The sequence below is a fragment of the Trichosurus vulpecula genome, chromosome 2 (assembly GCF_011100635.1).
Source record: "Trichosurus vulpecula isolate mTriVul1 chromosome 2, mTriVul1.pri, whole genome shotgun sequence".
Lineage (NCBI taxonomy): Eukaryota > Metazoa > Chordata > Mammalia > Diprotodontia > Phalangeridae > Trichosurus > Trichosurus vulpecula.
In genome coordinates this window covers 39,471,598-39,497,811 of record NC_050574.1, presented here as the reverse complement: position 1 = coordinate 39,497,811, position 26,214 = coordinate 39,471,598, and the positions used below count along the sequence as shown (strand labels likewise).

Genomic DNA, 26,214 nt, shown 5'->3' with positions numbered 1-26,214 from the left:
GTCTCAAACCAAGCCCTGATCCTACTGTTGGGTCTCCCTGGCATCTGTTCCTCTGTTTTCACTTGGAAGGTTGCCTTTGTTTTGAGTTGGGGGTGGGGGGGCTTTGAAGTTGCTGAGTGACTATCAAAGGGACAGGAGGGCGGGGAAGGAGGGAAAGAGAGAGACAGAGCCAGTACAGAGTATTATAAAGTTAACAGGATTTTTTTTTTTTTTGGAATGCGTATTTCCTTCAGAATTCGAATTTGTGTAATGTGAATTTACATAAAGCCAGAATTGTTTGTACTAATGCCTGGTAGTCTTTTAGTTAAAGCTTTTGTAGTTCATCTTTAAGAAAAATATCATTGCATAAAGATGAGTTCTCAAACATTCTGAACTTGGATCTAATATACATAATTTTCCAGGACCAAATGCTATGTTTCTCAAAGTTGATTAATTGCATAAAGTTAGCTTTTCTTACTGAAGTCATCACTGAGAAACCCAAATAGAAGCAATTATTATTTGATCAAAACAGAACCACAGCCGATGCAAATTTAGCTTCAGTTTAGAACTTGCTACAAGTAGAAACAATAGAGCAGGAACAGCAACAACTGTAAGAGTAACAATAATCCTAATGACAAGAGAACTATACCAAAAGTCAGAGGACCTGGATGGATATCTTGGTTTTGCCACTAGCTTGGCTATGTGCCACCTTTTAAGATCACTTCTCCACTTTCATTCTTAGTTACCTAATATTTTTTAAAATAACTTTTATATATTCTTATATATATATATCTTATATATTTTTATATATTTATATGTATATCATATGTATTTTTACTTTACCAAAATGCCTCTAATTATAATTCAGTGTGCCTCCCCCCCAACCTAATGCTATCATAGACTGCTTTGAGAAGAGCAACAGTTTCTTCTACATGTGGAGTGGTGGTCCCAATGAGCTCATCCGGATAAACAAAAAATAAGAGGAAAAACTAGTGAAATTGATCAACACTTTGCTAAAAGTTTGAAAATGTGTGCCGTGCACCATTCCTGTGGAGCTACTACATCTGCAGAATAGTAGGGTAGGGGTGTGTTCTCATCGCTTATTTGGAAACATGTTCATTTCTTTGTAATTTTGAAGGATTCACTTTTGGTTATTTTGTGGTTCTTTCCATTTTACTTTGTTGTAGTCATTGTTGTGAAAGTGTCAGCTCTTAAGGTGAGCATCAGTTTTCTTTGAGCAGCAGAATGCAGAATGTTCCTTAAATGGTTCTCCCTGGTCCAATGAGAACGGACTTTACAGTAACACAGGTCAGCTCTTAAGGTTGACTCGGCTCACCCAGGGGACCCACAGCAGCTGCAAACCCTGCTTTTCCCTCTCACACTGGAGGTGGCAACAGAGATCAGCAAGTCTTTCTTGAACTCTAGGTGGCAGCGAAGAGCAATCATTTTCACTAGCGTCATTGGTCCGTTTGCAACCAATCAGGAGCCTGAAGCCTCTTAGCTGACTGATTTTACCTCCCAGCTCAGACATTGCAGCTTTCCAGTACACCACCCTACCCAACTTCAGGTTCCGATACCCAGTTCTGCAGGTTCCTTTAATTTAGGTGATGTAAATGAAAGCATCCTGTCTCAAAAAGACAAAATTCTCCAAATTCCCGCATCAAATCGATAGCCCTTTTTAAAAAAAAAACCATACCTAAGTCTCCAAATGTTTGCATGATTTCTAGTATTTTTTTAATTCTCCACAATCATAAAATATATGCAAACTAGCTGTTGTACCATAATGTCTTGTAGGTCTGATGTGTACAACAAACGTGGTAATCCATTTCTTTGATGTCCTTGAAACTATTTCTTTACTCTTATCTCATTATTTTAAAAATTAAGTTAAAGATCTTTCTTTATAACATTAAATGGTTCCCTAAGAAGCAAGAAGTAACTTTGTCATTCACAAAGAGATTTCAGGTGTTATAATTTGCAACAAAGATCTTTTTTTATTCCAAAACTGTTCAAATCCCTCCTACGACTTGGTGGGATGAAACCTCAAACCATTTGAGCACCTTATTCAAAAGAAACAGTGGAGTTAAACAGGTATATGTGTGGGAAGCTTTGTATGATTAAGAGATGTATTTAAGTGGTAGTGCTGTGGCAAGTTGGATTGAGAGCTGGCCTTAGGAGAGAAGAAAACATGGATTCAAGTTCTGGCTCTTACACAAAGTTTCTGTGAGTCCCCAGGCAAGTCAATTAACAGCTTCATGCTAAAGGCAGCTCTTTCCAGACTGTTAGTTGCAAAGAAGGTACTGGCTTGTGTTGATAGAGGGAGTTCTCTTATCTGGAAATCCTCTGTGTCAAATAAGTCCCACGTCCATTGCTTAACCCTATACTCATTTTTTTTACATTTTTTATTTAATACTTTATTTTCCCCAATTATATAGAAAAACAATTTAAACATTTTTAAAAAAATGAGTTCCAGATTCTCTCCCTCCCCCTCTCATTGAGAAGGCAACCAATTTCATACAGGCCACACAAGTGTAGTCATACAAAACACACTTCCACGTAAATCATTCTGTGAAAGTTAACCTTATACTCATGAAAGAAGTTCAATGACTAAAGGGGGGAAATATGAAGAAATGTATTTGTATGAAGGTCAAAGGTGGGAGAAATGAAGGAAATTTTGTCATTGGAATAGACTGCAGATTACCTGGACAGAGAGACGAGTGGGAAAGAGATCACAAACCATGTATAAAGTCATGATATGGTAGGGGTAGTGGTTTTTATTTTTGCTCTCTGCCAAAACCCACGTAGCTGGACTTGAGTGATAATTTCCTCCTTCAAAAAGTATAGAAACCAACAAAAGGAAATTCAATGCAGGATTAGATAATAATAGGTAACTTATATACTGCTAGCCATGTGCTAGGCACTGTACTAACAAAGAGGAATTAATTGGTTGCTGGGATGGAAATATTGGAAAACCCTCAAGGCAAGTGAACATTCCTTTATTTACTTTGTGGTAAAGGAGAGGAAATGCATCCCAAATTTTTGGAACCTGTTATGTTCCAGGCACTGTGCTAAGCACCTCATTTGATCCTCACAACAACCCTTTGAGGTGGGTTCGATTTATTATTCCCATTTTACAATTGAGGAAACTGAGGCAAACAGTTTAAGTGACTTGCCCAGGGTCACAGAGGTAGTAAGTATCTGAGGCCAGATTTAAACTGAGGTCTTCCTGATTCCAGACTCAGAGTTCTATCCACTTCACCACTAACTGCCTCTGGTAACAGAACTATGATCCAAAAAGATCCTGATAGAGTAGCATTTTGTCTATACACTTGATAGATAGTGTAGTGCTGAATCTAATAAGAGGGAATTCAGTAAAGTTAAATATAAATTATTTCACTTGTGAACAAAAAATCAGCTTCACAAATCAAAGGTGCATGAGGCATGGTTAGACAGCAGTTGTTTTGAAAATCGTATTGGAATTTTAGTGGACTTCAAAAAATTTTTCTAGGCATAGGATGATGGTCGCAATGTGCTCTGCCCGTATCAGCCTTCTTCTGGATTTGTGTTCAGTTCTGGGCATCACACTTTAAGAAGGACATTAATAATGGCTGGAGATTATTTAGTGGAGAGCAGCCAGCATGGGGAAAGGGCTTGAGTCCATATCATATTGAGGATTGGTTAAAGGAATCAAGGAAGTATGTAATTGAAGAGAGAAAATTAAAGGGAAGGAGATATGATAGCTGTCTTTAAATATTTAAAATCTGTTTTGGAAGAGGCATTAGATTTATTCTTTTAGCTTTAGGACAGAACTAGGAGCAAAGGGTGGAAGTGGCAGGGAAGAAAATTTAGGCTTGATGGTCAGGGGAAAAACTTTTTAAAAATTAGATGTGTCCAAGGGTAGAATGGGATACCTGGAGAAATGGTGGCCATCCCTCCTAAGATGTCATCAGTCAGAGACTAGATGACCACTTGTTAGGTATGTTATAGTAGAGTTTCCTCTTGGGTATGAATTGAACTAACTGGATACTAAGGTTCCTTCCCTTTCTCAAATTGGATGTAAAATTCTGTGAGTCTGTGATTCTTCTAAACCATTCATCACTCACCTGAAACTGCTCCTCCAAAGTTACCTCTTAATTACCAAATCAAATGGGATTTTCTCATTCCTCATCCTTGATCTCTGCATCATTTCATACTGCTGACCATTTATATTCTCTCCCTCCTCCTCCCTTCTTTCAAACCTTCTCTGTATCCACCATATCTTTTCTTCCTCCTGTCTCTCTTTTCTTCCCCCACTCCTTCCTTTTTTCCTTCCTTCCCTCTACCCTCCTTCCTCTCCTTCTCTCCCTGTTTTTCTCCTTGGGTTTTTTGTTCTCCCTTTTGGTGCCACATTTCTCCTGGACCCTATCTCCATTCCTCTGTTTTTATTTGGCTCAAAAAGATTTTTTAAAAAATTGGAAGGCAGCTACAAGAAAGAGCAGAAAGTAGGTTCAGACATAGGTTGTATTTGAAATAGGGGTGATAATAGTGACCTCTCTACCATACAAACATTCTGTGGAAAATGCTTTGTAGCCCTGAAAGTACCATATAAATGTGAGCTATTATTTCTTACTATATGACTCCAGGTAAGACACTTAACCTCTCTCAATATGTAGAACAGGAATAAAAAGCCCTGTTTTACTTTCATGATAGGAATGTCCTGATAACGAAGTAACATGATGTGTGGAAAGTATGTGGCTGTATTGGGAATCAAGATGGGCTCTTAGCACTTATTCAACCAAGTGCCCTTGAAGAGTTTGGCCTCTGTTTCCTTGATTAAATTAGGAGTCCTTGATGACCTCCTTGCCTCAAGGGAAAGCCTAGTTTACATGGGTTTGAGTGACATGTTTGTGACATCAGAGGCTTTTAGATCACGTGGGTTTAACTTGCATTTTTGTGACGATTTTAGGTCACGTGGGTGAGTTGCATGTGTGACTCACCTTTGACCCTGAACAAGATATATATAAAAACAGAGGTTGGGTTTCTCTTTCGGCGCCCTGAGCCACAGCAGGAGTGGTACGTGAGTCTAGGCCAGCTGTTGGTAGGAGCTCCCTGGCTTTGATGTTGATGCTTCTCTGGTAACTGTATATTGTGATTTTGTCAGACAGAAGTCTGTCTGTTGATATGTGTTTATTTGCTCTGTTTGTATTTGCTCTGAAGGTCAGGGTGCTGGCTTTTCCCCCCTGAGCTGAGTAAATGATATTTGTATGTTGGGTTAAAGTAAGATTGTTAACCTCTTAATATTGCTTTCCTTAGTAAAGCAGATCCAAAGAACCTGGGCTTGCAGCGTTCTTGTTGTTGGGCTCGTGTTGGTTTTTCACCCCCACAGCAGCTGCTAGCCTAATTGTTGCCACAATGGCAAAGGTCAAAGACATGTATACACATCAGATATATTATTGCGATTTACTAGAACCTATGGGTCAAAACCACAGAGAAGCAAACTAAGATATTTTAGTCTGATCCCCTTAATTTTGCAAATGAAGGAACATACCAAAGATGATCAAATGGTTTGTCCAAGGTAAAATACAGAGTGGGGCAACTAGGTGGCACAGTGGACAGAATGCTTGGCCTGGACTCAGGAAAACTCATCTTCCTAAGTTCAAACCTGGCCTCAGACACTTAGTAGCCATGTGTGACCCTGGGCAAATCACTTACCCCTGTTTGTCTCAGTTTCCTCATCTGTCGAATGAGCTGGAGAAGGAAATGGCAAGCCACTCCAGTAACTTTTGCCAAGAAAACCCCAAATAGGGTCACAAAAAATTAGATATGATTGAAATGACTGAACAACAACAAAAATACAGAATAAATAATAGGACTGAGATTTGAACCCATGCCAAATCTAAGGCCTTTTCTATTTTTTGAAATAATATTTTATTTTCCCCAGTTACATGTAAAGATAATTTTTAACATTTATTTATTAAAAATTTTGAGTTTTAAATTTTCTCTTTTCCTCATCTCCCTCCTCCCTGAGCTAGTAAGCAATTTAATATAGGTCATACATGTTCAATCATGTGAAACATATTACCATATTGATCATGTTGTGAAAGAAGACATAGACTCAAAGGAAGAAAAACCATGAAAAAAATACAGAAAGTGAAAACTAGTAAGCTTTGATCTGCATTCAGATGCCATTAGTTCTTTCTCTGTAGGTAGATAGCATTTTTCATTATGAGTCCTTTGGAATTGTCTTGGATCGTTGTATTGCTGAGGAATAGCTAAGTCATTCACATTTGATCATCATACAGTATTGCTGTTACTATGTATAATATTCTCCTGCTTCTGCTTTCTGCACTTTGCGTTAGTTCATATAAGTCTTTCCAGATTTTTCTGAAATCCATCTGATCATCATTTTTTATAACACAATTATTCCATCGCAGTCATATACCATAATTTGTTCAGCCATTCCCCAATTGATGGACATCCCCTCAATTTCCAATTCTTTGTCACTACAAAAAAGAGCTGCCTATGAATACTTTTGTACAAAGGGACCCTTTCACCCTTTTTTTGATCACTTTGGGATATGGACCTAGTAGTGGTGTTGCTGGATCAAAGGGCATGGACAGTTTTATAGCCCTTTGGGCGTAGTTTGAAATTGTTCTCCAGAATGGGTAGATCAGTTCACAACTCCACCAACAGTGCATTAGTATCCCAATTTTCTCACATTCCCTCCAGCATTTATTATTTTCCTTTTCTGTCATATTAGGCAATCTGATTGGTATGATGTGGTACCTCAGAGTTGTTTTAATGTGCATTTCTCTAAACAATGGTGATTTAGATAATTTTTTCATATGACTATAGATAGCTTTGAATTCTTCATTTGAAAACTTCCTGTTCATATTCTTTGACCATTTATCAATTTTGGCATGATTTGTATTCTTATAAATTTGACTCATTTCTTTACATATTTGAGAAATGAGGCAAGGCCCTTTCTATTAGTGATGTTAGTCTTTTAACTTTCAGTTGTTGTGTCCTGTGTCTTGATTCCAGATACTTCCCCAGATCCCTGCTTTCCTGATATTTTCTTTTTTCTCCATTTCTTCTCTTAAACTATTTTATTAAACCTTATTCATCAGAAGCTAGCCAGAGTGATCCTATCACAGTCTATTTTGGGAACATCCCACAATTCACTCTTCCTTGATTGTTCATCCTCATCCATGGTACTCCTTTTATGCATACATCAATCTCCCTTCAGAATCTTTTGATGAGTCCTCACTTTTCTTCCATTGTCTTTTCCACTGTCTCTCCAGAGTGTCCAGCTATATTTGAGAGTTCTCAAAACCATGTGCTTCCAGTCACTGGAAACCATTTTCAGTTGCATCACCTCATCCCCTTTCTCCCCGATTGAAGAACTGGAGAAATTCATGATTTATTAATCTCTTTCAGATTTGGAGACTAGCAATGAAACTACAGAGGTGGCTCCAAATGAGAATATTCCAGAAGAACAATCATCCCAGGTTATGAAAATAAAAAGTCTCAAAGGTGGCAATCTTTGCTACTCCGTATTTTCAGATTTGGGGAAACAAGACAGCCAGAAAAGGAGGCAGCAGGGAAGCGATTTGAGAAAAATAACTAAACATCATAAGATTCTTCCTAGAGAGAAATATTATAAATGTAAGGAATGTGGAAAAGCTTTCAGACAATGCTCACACCTTACTGAACATGAAAAGATTCATTCTGGAGAGAAGCCTTATAAATGTACCGAATGTGGAAAAGCCTTCACTCACAACTCAAGCATTATACGACATCAGAGGATCCATACAGGGGAGAAACCATATAAGTGTAATGTATGCGGGAAAGCCTTCATTCAGAAATCTGATCTTAATGTACATCAGATGATTCATACTGAAGAAAAGCCTTTTAAATGTAATGAATGTGGGAAAGCATTCAGTAAATCTTCATACTTTATTCAACATCAGCTAATTCATACTGGAGAGAAACTTTATAAATGTCATCAATGTGGGAAAGAATTCACTCAGAATTCTGGCCTTATTCAACATCAGAAGAGTCATACTAGAGAGAAGCCTTATAAATGTAATGAATGTGGGAAAGCATTCTCTAATACCTCACGAGTTATTCAACATCAGAGAATTCATACTAGAGAAAAGCCTTATAAATGCAAAGCATGTGGGAAGGCATTTACTCAGAATTCAACCCTTACTCAACACCAGAAGATTCATAATGGAGAGAAACCTTATAAATGTAGTCATTGTGGTAAAGCATTCACTCATATATCTGGCCTTATTCAGCATCAGAGAATGCATACTGGGGAGAAGTCTTATAAATGTAATGAATGTGGAAAAGCATTCTTTAAGACCTCACATGTTACTCAACATCAGAGGATTCATACTGGAGAAAAACCTTATAAATGTAAAGAATGTGGGAAAGCCTTCATTCAGAATGGTAGCCTCATTCGACATCAGAGGATTCATACTGGAGAGAAGCCTTATAAATGTAATGAATGTGGGAAAGTTTTCTCTAATTCCTCACATGTTATTCAACACCGGAGGATTCATACTGGAGAGAAACCTTACAAATGTAAAGAATGTGGGAATGCATTCACTCAGAAAGGTAGCCTCAGTCGACATCAGAAGGTTCATGCTGGAGAGAAGCCTTAGAACAATTGTGACCAAGCATTCCTTGAGTCATTGACAGGTTGTTTAGAACTGGAAGATTTGTATTGGCCAATAGCTTTATAAATGCCATTAATGTGGGAAAACATCATTTCAGAGGTCAAACTTTATTCTTCTGGAGAGGATTCGTACTGGATAGAAGTCTACTAAGTGTAATAATATATGTGGGAAAAGCTACAGTTGGAGTTCATTACTTATTGAACATTAGAATAATGAAGAGAAGGTTATAAATGTAATGTGGGAAATGCTTCAATTGCAGCTCATAACTTATTGAAATCCACTGATTCATGCTGTGGGGAAGTCTTACAAATATCATGAATCTTCAGTTGCAGCTCATAATTTATTGAACCTCAGATGATTTCATACCAGACAGAAGATTTTATAAATAAAGGGATTATTGGAAATTCATCAGTCATTGCCCAGACCTTGTTAAACACTGGAAAATCCTTACTGAAAAGAAGCCTTTTAGATGTATCGAAAGCCTTCTATTACATTCCTATTCTACTTAGCTGTTAGAGGAATTCATGTTGTAGAATAGCCTTAAAATTAAACAAATGTGAGAAGGCATTCAGTAAATCCTCACACTTTATTCAACATCAGCTGATTAATCCTGGAAAGAAGTCTTAAACATGTGGAACAGCCTTCTGTGGTAGTGCGTAATTAATAAAATATGCCCAGATTCAGTGTTGTAGTGAGTTGTAGCCACGTAATAAATATCAGAAAACTTTTTCAGACAAAGCTCTACTCAGAATCAGGGAAATAGGGAAAAAAGCCTCGCTGTGTCTAATTTAGGTCATAGGTTACAGAATTAGAACTAGAAGGGACCCTGGAGGCCACCAAGCCCGCTCCCTTTATTTACCAAGGAGGAAATTGAAGTTGATAGAGGTTAACTGATTTTCAGCAATGTTACCTGGCTTGTAAATGTCTGAGGTGGGATTTGAACTCAGGTCTTCCTTACTTTGGGTCCAGCACTCTGTACTCCCTAGCTACACCAGGCACCTCTGTTTGCATTCAGTGTGTTTCTTTGAGCAGTGTGATTATCTTGCTTTTTGTTACTTAAGCTGTTTTGTAATGTTTTCACATTTAATGCTAGAATGCAGACCATTTGTGTTTATTAATTTAATAAATTTTATTTGGCTTCTGATATTTTCTTAGTGAACGTATTTCTTGGAGTTAAATCAGTGTTAATCTTCTAGGTTCATGAAATCCAAAATTCCTTTATTTAATCCTAATCTTTTATCATTCCATATCCATCCATCAGTGCCTGAGGACCCAAACCCTGTTGCTCATCATTACCCTGACCTTCCTTCCCTCTATGAATCAATCTTTTCATAGTCTATCATCCTTGCACTATCTCTTTCCTTCTCGGTCTGGAAGCCATAGTGGGAACATTTTATTCTACGGGTTCATCCATTCTTTAATCCCTTGCCCCTTTGCCCATTGTCAATCACACTTTACCATAACCCTATCCTGGATTACTCCCACCATCTGCGTCCCTCACTTGTACTCACATGGTACTGATCGGAGCTGGAAGAAGTCATGGCAACTACGCTGATGGATCCTCTACGAATTTATGTTATCTCACACAGCTGGACTGGATCTTCACTGCAGCAGGGCAGTCTTACTCCTCCGGGATAGCCTAGAGCTGATCCAGGCTGACTGGCACCTTGTCTTCAATATTGAAATGAAAGGAAGCCCTCAGAAGATATGACATTTAATACATGCAGATTTACTTAGCCGCAGCAGGGCAAAGACACTCCAACAAGTACGTTTAGTAATCGGCACTGTGCTGGACGCTTTGTTGATTCAGCTGAGCACAGCTCCCCTGCCTCAGTTCAAACCTCAGGAATGGGAGCTCCTTGCGGTTTTGTGCATTTAGCCTTGTTGACCTGTAGTCAAGGACAATCTTAGTATCTCTAAAGGAAAAGAAGTAGCTCAGCCCACGTGGCAGGGTACAGTGGTAGAGATGTATTTCACTCACCACGTTTTACTCCTGGGTGCCAGGGTCTTCAAGAGTACCTTCCAATGCTTAAGTGGTTGTAGGGTTGTGGAAAACCCTGACTCTGGGACATGATCAGCTTCCTAGAGGTAGCATAGGTAGAGGAAAACTGAGACAGAAAGATGGCAAAATACAAAAAAAAAAAAGGCAAAACCCCACTCCCCTCACCTCCAGCAATGAATTAATATGAATGAAAAGACCAGTGTCACTTAGCATAGTGCCTGGCACACAGTAAGTCCTGTTTATTATCAAGGTTACAGCCTGGAGACTAGAAGAATATTGGTACTTTGGACAGCTACAAATCCATCATAGGATTCGCAGCCCCCCAGTATACCCAGGCCCCTTCATTTCAACCTGACCTGAGAAATCACTGGGAAAGATGGGAGGATTGTGAGAGGTGGATCTTCAACAGTGAAACTCTTCTCTGGAAAACCATAACCTCTACCCGTGTCTTGCCTCCTTAGTACCCAGCAGCATGACGTGTCTTGATGCGCGTTTTTTCAAAAGCCGCTCCTTCTCATTCCACTGCCATGTGCTCCCCCTCCTCCCCCTTCCCTGGGTAGAAATATGAGTGCTAAACAATTTTCACACAAACTAGAGGTTTTTACCATGCCTGTGTAGTCCTGCCATCATGTCACACCAATAACCAGCATCTTTTGCTGCTGGTATGGTGTGCCTCCTCAGTCAGAGTTTATTCCTTTAGAATGGGCTTTACGGAGGGAAGTGGGGGGAGGAAGATGGAAAGAAAGGAAAGGAAATAAGTATTCATGAAGTGCAAATAATGTGGCAGACAATGTGATCCTCAGAACAACTCTGGGAGGTAGGTGCTATTATTATCCTCGTTTTACATTTGAAGAAACTGAGGCAAACAAGTTAAGTGACTTGGCCAAGGTCACAGAGCTCGTGAGTGTCTGAGATTAGATTTGAACTGAAGTCTTCCTGACTTCAGCCCCAGTGTTCTATTCTGTATGACACTTGGCAGCCATTTTCATAGTGCCTACTATGTGTCAGGCACTGTGCTAAGTGTTGCTTGCTTTATGAAAACAGTCTTAACTAGCATAATAACTTGTCAAGTTTCAGGAATATGAGAGAACCAGTTTGGGTAATGGGAAATCTTTAATAAGCCAGAACTAGGCTCTGGACAAATGTTATGTCAGAGCATTGACCAAATTGTAAAATAATTTCTATCAGGAATGACATATCCTCTGCCAATCAGTCACTAGGTACTATTGAAAGGAATGCAACATTTATTAGAGATTGTTGAGCTTTTCTCTTGGTATCCCTAGTGTTTGATATATAATAGGAATCTTAATAGAACCTTAAAATAAAACAACATTTTATTTTATTTTTATTACCGAAACTTAAATACACAATAAAGAAAAAAAAGTGTAATAAACTTAAATACAAAAAAGGGGAGAAAAGAATGTCTTGTGCACAGCAGAATGTAAGAGAGGATTGAAAATAAGTAGCAATAAATTTCCATTTCAGGAAAGCCTATATAATAAATACTATATGTTGTTTTGAGAGTTGTCCATCTTTTCTTTGCTTCCTTGTTAGTTTTCTTTTGTTCTCTGTTGTTTACTTTTTACTTTATTCTTTTTCCCCCCACCATTCCCCTTCCTCCCCTGGAAGGTTAAAATTAAGCTCAGATATATTTTATATATAGTAAGCATATGTGTGTATATAGGTGTATATATATATATACATATACACACACGTGTATATGTATATATACACACACACATATACATCATATATAGACATCCATACTTTCCTTACTTCTGATCTTTGTTTTAATGTTTGTGTGTATCTCTTATTTCCAATCTCTCCTAACTCCTCTACTTTTGCCTGCTACCTTGCCCTCCTATTACTTAGCCTATCCTCTCTCCAAAGATCCCTCCCTTATCCTCCCATTCCTATAAATCTAAACACCCTCTTATATGATCCTTTGACCTGTTCTCTCACCCTCCCCTCTAAAAATCCCTCCTTTATACTTCCAAGGATCCCTTCCTTGTCCTCTCATTCCCATTAATCTAAACACCCTTCTATATATAAATATAAGCACCCTTTACTCTTCTAGATATATATGTATTGTTCTATCTTGAACTCATTCCTGATGAAAGTAGGTTTCCGGAATAACAACCCTTCTCCCTGATCTAATTCATCTGTGTTGGTTCTTCTTCTCGCACCTCATTTGTATAAAATAATTACTAAATGGTTTTATTTTTTAAAGTCATATCATACTCAAGTCTAGCCCAATCTTTCTTACAAACTACTCAGTTAATAATAACAATCTTAGGTGTATATTTTACATTTTATACATACATAAAAGGTAAACAGTCTGTTCTTATTGAGTCCCTTGTAATTAGTCTTTGGTATGTACCTTATATTTCTCTTGGCTTGTGTACGTCAAATCTATTAAGTTCAGTTTTTTTTTTTTAACAGAGTCTTCAAAGTCTGACAATTCATTAAATGTCCATTTTTAAAAAAAACATTCAGGATTATGCTTAGCTTTTCTGGGTATGACATTTTTGGCCAGAACCCCAGTTCTTTTCCTCTTTGATATATAATGTTCCAAGACCTGTAGTCTTTTAGTGTTGCCGTTACCAGGTCTTGTGTGATTCTAATTGTGGCACCACCATATTTAAATTGTTTTTTTTTCTTGTTGCTCTTAATATTACATCCTTGAGCTGGGTTTTTGAAATTTGACTATATATTCCTATGGGTTTTCTTCAGAGGATCTCTTTCAGGTGGTGATCAGTGGATTTTTTTTTCTATTTCTACTTTCCCCTCTTGTTCTAATGCTTCAAGACAATTTTCTTTATTTCTTGTATTGTTGTATTAAGAGTCTTTTTTTGATCATAGCTTTCCCGGTAGTCTGATTATTCTTGTGTTTTCTCTTCTTGATTTGTTCTCCAGATCAGTTGTTTTTATTATGAGATATTTCACATTCTCTTCTATTTTTCATTATATTTTGTTCTATTATTTCTTGATTTCTTATAACTTTGCTGGCTTCCCTTTACCTAATTCTTACTTTCAAGGAGTCATTTTCTTCCTTAAGAGTCTGGATCTCCTTTTCTAAATGGTTAACTTTCTTTTCATATCTTTTTTTTTTTTCTTGGATTGTTCTTTATTTTTTTCACTTTTTCCTCAAACTCTCTCATTTGATTTTTTAAGTTGTTCTATGAATTCTTTTTGAGCAGGTGACCATTTGATGTTCCTCTTTGGGGTAGAAGAGGATTTCTTTGCTTCAGTATCCAAATGGAATTGCTTTTCAGATCTGTTTCAGCCCTAAAAGCTCTCCTGATCTCCAGTTCTGCATCTCCAGCTGCCTATTGGACAGCTCCAACTGAATGTCTTAGACAAAATGAGGCCTTCGTAAGGTGTTGAACCAGAGGAGTTTTACTTTGCCCTGACAGCAGGGATATGGAACAAGGATACAATAGTACTGAATTTCTCTTGACCCAGACGCCTTCCTATCTATGTGGAAACATGTCTGGTCATCAGGGCAGGATATAGTGACCCCAGGTCTTCAGAAATTCACTGACTCAAAGGGGCACCAACTCCATAGGGGTGTGGTATTTTATGCCCTCAGATGACCAAGAAGCAAAGTCAGGAGAGGTAGAGACCAACCAACTGCCAGGGAGGGCTTTGCCTTTTAGGAAAAGCTGTCTCAGGAAAGAAGGAAAAGGGATGGGTATGACTCATATTGGAGGGGAAGGGAGGAGGTAGGGGCTGACCCATGTTACGAGGAAACACTGGCAGATTTTTGTCCTGCTACAATATCTTAAATCCACCATGTCCAAAAGTAAGCTGATTACCATCCCCCAAACTCTTGCCTCCTCCTAACACCCTGTTGTTATAGAGGGCGCTACCATCATCCCGGTCACCCAGGTTCATAATCTAAGTGTTACCCTTCACTTGCTTTCACCCCCTTATGCAATTTTTGCCAACTTGTGTGGATTCCACCTTCCCAACATGTCTCAGACACTCCCCTTCTCTCCTCTGGTGCAGATGCTTATCACCTATTGCAGCAGCTGCTGGTGGGTCTGCCAGCCTCTTGTCTTCCCACTCCAGTCCATTCTCACTCAGCTATCAAAGTGATTTTCCTAAAGGGCAGGTTTAATCATGTGACCTCCCCCTCCCATTCAGAACTCTAGCGGCTCCTTGGTACCTCTTGGATCAGTTATTGATCTTTGAGGGCTTTGAAGGCCCTGGATCACTTGGTGCCTTCCTTCCTTTCCAGTTTCTTAGACCTGACTTCTCTCCACATACTCTACAGTCCAGTGACACCGGATTTTTACTGTTCTTGCATAGATCCTCTGTCTCCTGACTGTTGGGGGTCGCTGACCAGCAAGGACCCCAATCTCGGGACACAATGATGAGGCGGGAGTCAGAAAGGATACAACTCCAATTTATTGGGAGACATTATCCAGTTTTATAGGGTTTTGCGCTACATGAGCAGAAGCAGGTGTCCAAGGGGTAAGGGGATGACAGCATGGGAAGAAACAGAAATGTTGCAGTATGAGTGTATTGTTGCACTTAGATTAGATATGGGTATCGATATCGGGTGGGAAGAATCTGGATTGTTGCAAACTATGGTTCCTACAAGCGTATGGGAAAAATTAGGACTGTTGCAAGATAGTTTCTGTAGGAGTATGGGAACAAAGGGAGATGCTGTCCTACAGTATCTATGGAGGCATGGGAAGGCTCGGGCATGTTGCAAGCTGGTATCAGAGCTGTATGAACTATGTGAGGCACGGGGCAGGATGTCCTTGTAAAGTATCAAAGATGTTCCAGTAAGTAAAGTAACAAAGCATTGTTGTGTTAGGCACTGGTTCAAGAGCATCAGGTAATGGCCAGCTGGGTTCCTCCTTCTGGGCTTGTGAGTCCCTTGTGGATGGACTCTGCCTGCATGTGTAGGATGACTACAGGGGGCTGTTAAGGGCGGAGGCCCTTCCTCTGGGCACTTGCCGTTCCAGCTCCTACTAAGCCTGTCTGGTTTTACCCAGGAAACAGGCCAAGTGCTAGGGTCCTGACAGCCCTGGGGTCGGCACCAACCCCTTACACCTGCCTCCATGGATTTTGGGATTCTCTCCCTTCTGTCCTCTACTTCCTGACCTCCTTCAAGTCTCAGCTAAAATTCTAATTTCTGCAAGAAGCTTTTCCCAATTTTCCTGAATTCTTTTGCCTTCCCACTATTGATTCTTTCCAATTTGTCCTGTATACATCTTGTTTGTTCATAGTTGTTTGCATGTTGCTAAAGTGGGAGCTTCTAAGATAGCTCTGTGTCCAGCACTTAGCGCAGTGCCCAGCACATAGTAGGTGCTTAATAAAAGCTTGTTGATCTGACTTGGCCTCAGTAAGAAGACAGTCCTCAGCAATGAGGGCACCTCAGATTTTGCACCTTGTTCAGGATTCAAGTTTGTCGGGCCTCATTTCCTTAAAGAGGCAGGACAGAAATAGAGTAGAGCCTTCTTGGGCTTGGCCTCTTTGGGTGCAGGGCTACACTGAGAAGGTCTGGGGTGGGGAGAGGCCATCATCCTTCAGCCTCTTTTCTTCCTCTCCTAGAAGAGAGAACACAACTCAGTCCCAAGGCACTGCAGACCCACAGAATCTTAGAGCTGGAGCAACCCTCCGAGGTATCTAGGCCAAACAGTCCCTGCCCCAAAGTGACCCCTAGAGTGTCCCTTACATGGGGTAGTCATGCAGACTTTGTTGAAGGAACTTCAGAGATGAAGCTTTTCCCTTCTGAGGCTGACCTCTGGCACTTTGGGATGGCTGTCCCAGCCAACAAGCTTAACCTTAACAAGGTTGTTAAGTTCTAGCGATGTGCCCAGCCCAGAGCAGTAAGGTCAGTCCCTGCCCTCCAAGAGGCTACACTCTAAAGGAGGAGACCCATCTAAGCAGAGTTCTTGAATCCCACCCTCACCTTGCATTCAGACAAAGATACTACAAAATTCTGGGGGTTTTGCCAATCTGTTTCTGGTCTCAATTCCTGAGCAGCTGTGAAATACTCTTGAGGTTCAGATTTCAAACTTTCCTTGAGAACCTGAATGCCTGTGCTTGGGGGCTTGGGTGATAGTACAGGCAGGGTAGAAATTTAGGAGCAGAAGAGAGCCTGAAGATCGCAGGGTTCCCTGGGTTAGGAGGCCGTAGCCTTGGGGAGGAGCTGAAGTTCAGGCCCAGGCCTTGGCTGGGAGCTCCCCAAGGAGGGGATCTTGGTAGCCTTGGGTAGCAAACAGTAGGTACTTAATCCTTGTTTGTGGAAAGGCTGTCTGAGCAGTGATAATGTTCAGAGCCTCATTTCACATTGGAAAAACTTGAAACTTTTCCAGGGTCCCTATTTCCTGAGGCCTCTCTCTTGCTGGCATTTTCCATCTCACCCTGTTAAGGACCTCAGTGGCCTCTCACCCCCTCCTAAATGAATAAGCCCTGGGCCTGGCCCAAAGACCTTTTTCCACCCGAGGAGTCTGAATATCAACAAATTACCCCAATTTCCCCAGAGTTTTCCTCTCCGCCAGGCTTCTAACTACCATGAATCCACTCCAGTCTCTAGCTGAGCTCCTTAGTAATGGTCTCTTCATTGCCAAATCCAAAGGCCTTTTCTCAGTCTTTACTCTCCTTGACCTCTCTGCAGCCTTTGACACTGTCCATCACGCTCTCCTTGATACTCTCTTCTCTAGGTTTCAAGACACCTCCTCTCTCCTTCCCCATCTCCTCCCCCCCTCCCTCTTCCCCTCCTCTTTCTTCTGCCTCTCTAATTGCTCCTTCTCAGTCTCCTTTGCTGGGTCCTCCTCTAGATCAAGCCCTCTGACCCTGGGTGTCCCTCAGGGTTTTGTTCTCAGACTCTCCCTCTTCACTTGGGGATCTCATTAGCTCCCGAGAATTTTATTATCTCTGCAGATCACATCTACCTATCCTGCTCCAGCCTCTCTGCTGACATCCAATCTTGTATCTTTAACTATGTTGCAGACATCTTGAATTTGAGCTCCAGAAGCTATCTTAAAACTCAAAATGTCCAAAATAGAACTCAGTCATCTTTGCCCCAAACCCTTCTCCCTCCCACCTTCTCTGTTACCACAGAGAGCAATGCCATCCTCCCAGCCCCTCAGGCTCACCACCCAGGAGTCATCCTGGACTCCTCACTGCACCCCACCCCCCATATCCAGTATGGCTCCAAGGCATGTCGTTTTCACATTTGCAGCATCTCTCAAATACACCACCTCCCCTCCTCCGACACCGCCCATCCACATGTAGGCCTTCATCACTTCGTACTTGGATTATTGCAATAACCTACAGGTTGGGCTGCCTATCTCATGTCTCTTGAACTCTAGTCCCTCCTCCATTCAGCCACTAAAGTAATTTTCCTAAAACACAGGTTCATTTGAGTTACCTGCCTACTCAGTAAACTCTAGTGGCTTTCAGGAGCAAATACAAATTTCTGTGTTTGGCTTCAAAGCCCTTCATAACCTGGCCCCTCTTACCTTTCTGGCCTTCTCAACCTTACTCCCACCATGTACTCTTCTATCCAGTGACACTGGCTTCCTGGCTGTTCCCCAAACAAGACCCTCCATCTCTCAGCTCCAAGCATTCTCTCTGGCTGCCTCCTGTGCCTGGAGTGCTCTCTCTCCTGTGACTCAACTGCTGACCTCTCTATCTTCCTTTAAGTCACAGCTAAAATTGTACCTTCTACAGGAAGCCTTCCCTAACCCCTCTTAATTCTAGTGCCTTCCCTCTGTTAATTGGTTCTTATTTATCCTGTACATAGCTTGTAGTATATATTTGTTTGCATGTTCTCTCCCCATTAGAGGGTGAACTCCTTGAGGGCAGGGACTGTCTTTTACCCCTTTTTTTATCCTTAATGCTTAGCACAGTGCCTGGCACATAGTAGGTGCTTAATAAATGTTTATTGATCAAATGATTGATTGCTTGTGTTCCCCCCAGGGTCTTGTCCTACTGGGTCAAGTTAAGGGCTGTATAAAAATCCACTAGACTTTACTGATTTGGGGTGCCACCCTGGGCTCTAATGGACCTGACTTGTTTCCATTCTCCCTGAGTATCTTTCTTTATTGCTAAGTATGGTCTTGTATTTTAAGTAAAGACAGCTAGATGGGGCACTGGCTGGGCTGATGTAGTCAGGAAGACTCGAGTTCAAATCTTGCCCAAGACACTTAATTAGCTGTATGACACTGGGCAAGTCACTTAATCTGTGTCTACCTCAGTTTCTTCATCTGTAAAATTAGGATAATCTCCTTCCAGGTGTTAAACCTGAAAGTTTAGTTAAAGGAGGCAAATAAGCTAGGTGATAGAAAAATCCATATTGTTTATTCCCTTAACCTAGCAGATCTAACTTACTTGTACATACAAGGAGCCTGACTGTCTGAACAAAGGAATGAGAAAGCTTATGTACATTATCTTTAGCAGACTCAGCAAGCCTGTGTTACTTCACTTTTATGATCCCCATGTATGTTTAACCATGATACAAGAAGAGGATTTTCCTTAATGGAATCGGTTGTAAATACAGTAAGTCAGGATAGTTGACAAAGTATCAATTGGAATTACAACCCAGGATCTCTGTGTTTAATTTACCATTAACATTCCATAACATAGTATATGCCCATAAAATATTAAGATAAGAAAAAGTCACATAATTCAAGATAATTTCTCGGGGCTAAAGGTCTCATCCTTAATGGCCATGGACAGAGGAAAGAATGCTCCATCTGGGCTTATTGACATAAGATAGAAGCATTTTCTGAGTCACTCAGAGAACAAAGAGACTGTTAGGATCAGGCTTTACTTCTGGTTAATCAGTTCAGACTCTTGAGTCTTATTGAAATTACAAAAATGATATAAAATGGTATGAAATGTTCCACACAGGGTTGTGGTGAGGACAAAATGAGATAGAACTTGTAAAATACTTTACAAACCTTAAAGCACTAGCTATTAGAAGTCTCTCTTCAATAAACTGAGTTTGCGGTAAGAAAGATGGAAGTAGAGAGGGATGAGGGAAGGAAAGACGGAAATCGACATTTATTTAAGTGCCTACTATGTGCCAGGCGCTGTGCTAAGCACTTTACAAATGCTTCATTTGATCCTCACAACAATCCTAGGAGGTATGTGCTGTTATTATGATCCCCATTTTACAGATGAGGAAACTGAGATAAATTATTATTATTATTACTTTATTATTGTTATTAGTTATCTCACCACCTTCCTCCTTTGTTCCTTCTTACTCATATTCTGAATAGACATGGGCGAATTCACCTAGCCACACTGGGGGGTCCACCATTTAGACGATCCCATCTCACCCACACCTTTAGTACAGCGTGGCAAAGCTCCTAAGCCTCCTTAATTCATTCTAGATCTCATTTTGCACAGCCCATGTTCCAAAGCCTTTTTTCTCTCTTCAAGAAGTATGCCCTTTTTCCTGTCCTCACCCATTCACCTTATATTTTACATCCGAGATGGAGACCAGTCTCTATGAACTCCCCACTCCCCTACTCTCTGTTCCTTTATTCCAGTCTTTAATGAAGAGGTGGCCCTTTTCCTGGCCAAAGCTAATCCCGTTTTTCATTTCAGCCCCTTCGATAACGGCAAAGATGAAATGCTGAATGACTTATCAGGTGACCCAGTTGGGAGGGATAGCTAACACCCTGGGTGACAATCAGGACCCAGATTTGACAGGCTAAAGCACTGGGTGGAATCTAAGAAGATGACATTCAGGGTGGAGTTGGTGGGGAGGGCGCGGAGTTGCACAGCAATCAGTTGGGGAGACATGGCCAGGTATCCGTGATTGTGAAATAGATCAAGGTGTTTCAGGAGACAAATTCAATAGGAATCAGCCGTGTGATACAGCAGCCCAAAAAGCTATTGTTGCCTTGGGCATCACTTAGCCAGAGGGATGTGACTTCTCCGAATAGGGAGGTGAACGTCCCACTATGTACCTTGTGCTCATCAGAAGTCATATAGATGTATTCAGGTCTGGGCTCCACTTTGATAGGAGTGGAAGTATCCAGAAGAGGGTGCTCAGCATGCTGAAGGGCCATTTGTCCAGTCCTGTGAGAGGATCGTTTGAAGGAAATAGGAATATGTAGCCTGGAAAAAAGCTGTGGCACAATATTAACAGTCTTCCCATGTTGGGGGCTGTTAGATGGAAGTGAGGTTGGATTGGTTGGGTTTGGCCCCAGAGCCAGGAGCACTGCATGGAGCTTAAAAAGAGTATGGGATTCTTTTGAGGAAAAAGTTCCTCAGAATTATCCACTGAGCAGGTAACCTCTGAACAAGATGCCTCTCCCTTTCTCAGTTCTTTTCAGTGAGGTGAGGATTACTTGCTCTATTGATGGTAATGTTTCCAGCTTCCCCAGAGGATGTTTGCTCCTTTGGGGATTTGAGTGTGTCTAGAGACTCTTGGGCCTGGGAAATGATGGACCTGGGGTCTCATTCACTTCCATATCTCCCACCCATTTTCCTCCTGGCTCCCCCAGAGCCTCTGCCAGGGCAAGAACTTTGTCCCTCTGTGGCTACAGGGCTGGGTTCTGGGTTCTGGGCATCCTGGTGAGGAGCAGATCCCGGAATCCCATTGGAGGGTCTTTCACTCATCTACTAACTAATTAATTAATTAATTTTAGTTCTTCCCTCCTAAAAAAAATTATTATTTATTTATTTAATATTTTTAGTTTTTTGCATTGATTTTCACAGGAGTTTGAATTACAGATTTTCTCCCCATTTCTACACCCCCACAACTCCAAGATGGCATATATTCTGATTGCCCCGTTCCCCAGTCAGCCCTCCCTTCTGTCACCCCACTCCCCCACATCCCCTTTTGCCTTACTTTCTTGTAGGGCAAGATAGATTTCTATGCTCCATTGCCTGTATATCTTATTTCCTAGTTGCATGAAAAAACTTTCTTTTTGAACATCTGCTTTTAAAACTTTGAGTTCCAAATTCTCTCCCCTCTTCCCTCCCCCTGCCCCAAGAAGGCAAGCAGTTCAACATAGGCCACGTGTGTATCATTATGCAAAACCCTTCCACAATACTCATGTTGTGAAAGATTAATTATATTTCCTTCCATCTTATCCTGTCCCCCTTTATTCAGTTCTCCCTTGACCCTGTCCCTTTTCAACAGTGTTTGCTTTTGATTACCTCCTCCCGCTATCTGCCCTCCCTTCTATCATCTCCCCTTTTTTATCTCCTTCCTCCTTCTTTCCTGTGGGGAAAGATACCCAATTGAGTGTGTATGTTATTCCCTCCTCAGGTCAAATCCGATGAGAGCAAGATTCACTCATTCCCCCTCACCTGCCCCCTCTTCCCTTTCTACAGAACTGCTTTTTCTTGCCACTTTTATGCGAGATAATTTACCCCATTCTCTCTCTCCCTTTCTCCCTCTCTGAATATATTCCTCTCTCATCCCTTAATTTGATTTTATTTATTTAGATATCCCTTCATATTCAACTCACCCTGTGCCCTCTGTCAATATATATGTGTGTGTGTGTGTGTGTGTGTGTATGTATATTCCTTTCAGCTACCCTAATACTGAGGTTTCATGAATTATACACATCATCTTTCCATGTAGGAATGTAAACAAAACAGTTCAGCTTTAGTAAGTCCCTTATGAGTTCTCTTTCTTGTTTACCTTTTCATGCTTCTCTTGATTCTTGTGTTTGAAAGTCAGATTTTCTATTCAGCTCTAGTCTTTTCACTGAGAAAGCTTGAAAGTCCTCTGTTTTGTTGAAAATCCATATTTTGCCTTGGAGCATGATACTCAGTTTTGTTGGGTAAGTGATTCTTGATTTTAATCCTAGCTCCATTGACCTCTGGAATATCATATTCCAAGCCCTTCGATCCTTAATGTAGAAGCTGCTAGATCTTGTGTTATTCTGATTGTGTTTCCACAATACTCAAATTGTTTCTTTCTGGCTGCTTTCAGTATTTTATCCTTGCTCTAGTCTTTCTCTTTTTGACTTCTTCAATCCCTAGAGATTCAATGGATCATTTCCATGCAAATGACTCCTAGATGTGTAGATCCAGCCCCAGGGTAGGTCCTGTGGGCCAGTCTCATGTTACCAGCTTCTTAGTCATTTAAAACTAGATTGCCCACCAGGCATCTCAAACTCAACAGGACCAAGAAAAAGCTCTTTCTTACTAACGCTTTCCTCTGTGGAGTGCCCCACTCTGAGCAGATACCCAGGATTCCAACCTCAGTCTTCTTGAGTCCTGGTCTCCTTCCTCCTCCAACCCCCTTCCCACAAATCATCAATCAGCTGGCAGTTTTTAATGAAACTCTCTGTTGAAAGCATCACCTCCCATGTATCAGGTGGATAAAGTTGACAAAAACAGAAAATGACAGATCTCTGAAGGGCTTTGGTGGCACTGTGAATTGGCACAGTCCTCCTGGATGACCAAAATTATGTATACCAAAACACACTGAAGTGAGCAGTAATCCGGCTAGTAAGCCTCTACCCAGCGAGGTCAAAGAAAGAGGAAAAGGACCCGTGTGTACAAAAGGGTTTATATAATTCTTTGTAGCAGCAGCTAAGGGCAGGGCTATGATGGAGCAGGAGCTCATTGTTAAATTTTGAATGTGAGTAGTTATACCGCAGAAATCAGCAAAAGCTACAAATCAAGGCTTGATATATTGTTTTGTTATTTTCTAGGATTGGAAAAAGTGATGGAGAAAAATGTGTCCTGCATCTCTCTCTCTCTCTCTCTCTCTCTCTCTCTCTCTCTCTTTTTCCCTTTCCTTCCCTCCCTCTCTTTCTCCTTCTCCCTCCCCCACAGAATTGGTTGTTAAACATTTACCAAAACACCTAAGTCTTCTGGTTAGTGAGTGAAAGAATAAGGGGATGATAGTGTGTTAACCACTGAGGAGTGAATCCAGTGAAAGGATCAATGATTGGAGAGAAGTCCATTGAATTAGGCAAGAGATTAGACTGTCCATATCCTCCCTTGAGGTTCAACCTGGTGGTCTCTGGTGATGTCTTCTCCTATAAGGCATTAGGAGGCCAGCCTCACAAAAGGAAAGAGCAGGCAGAGGCATGGGAGCCAGGTCAAGAGGCTGGGGTGCCTTGCTTAACTTATAAAGAGTCTCGGAGGGCCTGGACATTGAAGGGTTCTTGTCCCCAGAGGATTTGAGGATACTGGAGATGTGCCTGGGCCATGGCATTGAGACTGGGCACAGGAAAGAAATCCATTTGCTATGCTGGAGGAGCACCCCATGGGAATCTGACAGCCTGAGTCTTGGTTCCAGAATGTTTCCTCTTAATCCTTGCTCATCTTCAGATGTTTTCCTTTTTCTCCATCCTTTGCCATGAATTCATTTTGCTTGTTCTCAGGGTATGAGTGCTATACTAATCTATTTTTTTTAATATGTCACATTTCAGTATTTTAGATGGTTTCTTCTCACCCTCTGCAGGGGAAAAAAAAATACATCTTAATCTTCCTTTTAGCTCTTTGATTGCTGCCTTCCTTCCTCTCCCTTGCCTCTGATCACTGTGTCCCCAGAGTGTCAGGATATATTTCGCTGAGCACAAATCAGTGTGCTTCCTGACAATGACAACCATTCTCATTTGTATTAAACTCCTAACTTTCCTTTCTCCCATCTCAGAGAAGAAGCTGCATTCACAGTTTTTCTTACTATTTTTCAGATTTGGAACTGAGAGCTAAGACTAAAGAGGAAACTCCGAGAAAGAACATTTCAGGAAAAGAATCCTCCCAAGGTATGGAAGTATAAATTACTTATTGTCAATATACAGTCCCTGAATTTCAGTTCTGCATCCCAAACTCCCACTGCTTTGCACATCTCCATCTTAGTTATGACTCTTAGGTGTTCAACTTCAGAATGGCCCTTTCCTTCCGTTGTGCTCCCTGGAATGCTTGATCCGTAATGAACAAATGTATTTTCACATTAAGCCTCTTTCTTTGACACTTTTTCTTCTTCTGGCACTGACATCTGCTTCAGTCTGCTTGCCTCATCCCACTCTCCAGTGCTGCCTACTTCTGTCATACTCCCTGACCCACTGATTGCGTGGCGGGGAATCCGAATACACTTTTCCTTCCATGGCCCTTTCCAGACTTATCCTTTACCACTTGTACTAAGCACGCTCTCCTCTGAGGTTGGGGACCCAGTGCAGATCCACATGTCATTCCATCTTGTGACTTTTCACCTTTTCACTGGCTGATCCCTGTGCTTGGAATTCTCTCCCTCCTTATTTCCGCCTCCTTAATCTTAGTGCCTTCCCTGAGAGTATCTCCAATTTATCCTGTATATATCCTGCTTGTACACAACTGTTTGCAAGCTGTCTCCTCCACCTTAGACTATTGACTCCTTGGAGCAGAGGCTGTCTTTTGCCTTTCATGGCATCCCTAATACTTAGCACAACACCTGGAATATGGTAGATACTTAGTAAATGCTTGACTGACTTATGACACTGCATTGAGATTTACCCCTCAAACAGGATTCTGGCAGCTGTCATCCATCAACCCTCCCAGGTCATTCTCCTTCTTTCCTCAATGAGTTCAGTACCTAGCCCAGTCTTTCTCTCAACACCAACTTCTGCTCCTGTTCCAGGGGAGTTTTCATGTACATATGGGTAATACCTCAAATATCCTCACTTCTTCAACCTACTCAACAGTCCCCTTGCTTGATCTACTGTCCCTCTGCACCTTAGCTATGGAGATGGCCATATCCATGACTTCACATCACATAGAAGTGTTCCACTTCCATGTTTATGAATTCTGAAAATCCTCTATTTCATCATAACCCTTTGTCATGCCATCATTTCCTCTGCCTTATGACCCCTACCCTTGTTCTTTGTCCTCACCATGACTTCTCCCTTCATCCCTCAGTTCTTTCCCAGGAGATCACCCTGGCACCGATCACCTTCTCCTCTCTTCTCTGTCTTGACTCCTTGGTGAACCAAATTCAACCCTACACTATTGTTCTGAACTGTATATTAGACATAATCCAGCCTTGTATGTCCTGCCTTTTGAACATTTCATATTGTAGGCATTTCAAACTCAGCAGAAGAGAGAGGAGGGAAGTAGCGGCACTGAGTAAATAGCCCATTCAAGAAGTTTCACTGAGAAGGAGAGACAATCCTGTCTTCAGTACTGAGTAGCATAACCCTGCTGTCCTCACCTCTAACCTTGTAATACGTCTCCTAATCGATTTCCCTGAAACTAGGCTCTTCCTTCTCAAATATATCTTACATACAGTTTTATGCTTTTAAAGTAGCCTCATTCTTCTCAAACCTAATGGCTTCCCCTATTGCCTTAAGGATAAGTTGAAAAAAAAAACCTACTCCCTGGTTTGTACATTAGCATTTATCCCACTCTGGCTCTTAACATTATCTTTTCGGACTGAATTCTTTTGACTTCCCTTCCCGTTCTCAATGTTCTATCCAAAGTGGCCTTCTTGTTCTTCCTCATCCACCACATGTCATCCATCTCCTCTCTTCAGACTTTCATTTATTTATTTATTTTTTGCTTTTTTGGCAGGGCAATTGGGGTTAAGTGACTTGCCCAAGGTCACACAGCTAGTATATATGTCAAGTGTCTGAGGCCGGATTTGAA

The 26,214-nt window shown here is 41.0% G+C and overlaps 1 protein-coding gene across 4 annotated transcripts in view; it reads left to right on the top strand.

The window, feature by feature from the left end:
- LOC118839164 (zinc finger protein 850-like) overlaps positions 1 to 26,214 on the top strand; it is a 154,718-nt gene that overhangs the window by 73,482 nt on the left and 55,022 nt on the right. For 3 of the 4 annotated variants that reach the window (XM_036746611.1, XM_036746609.1, XM_036746608.1), the window contains exon 1: positions 24,287 to 24,359. Coding sequence is in view for 1 of the 4 variants with exons in the window: in XM_036746612.1 (XP_036602507.1) it covers positions 24,288 to 24,359 (72 nt within the window). In the remaining 3 variants the exon portion in view is untranslated. Of the gene's footprint in view, positions 1 to 24,286; positions 24,360 to 26,214 lie in introns of those variants that run through there. The other variant, XM_036746612.1, reaches the window with a different exon arrangement.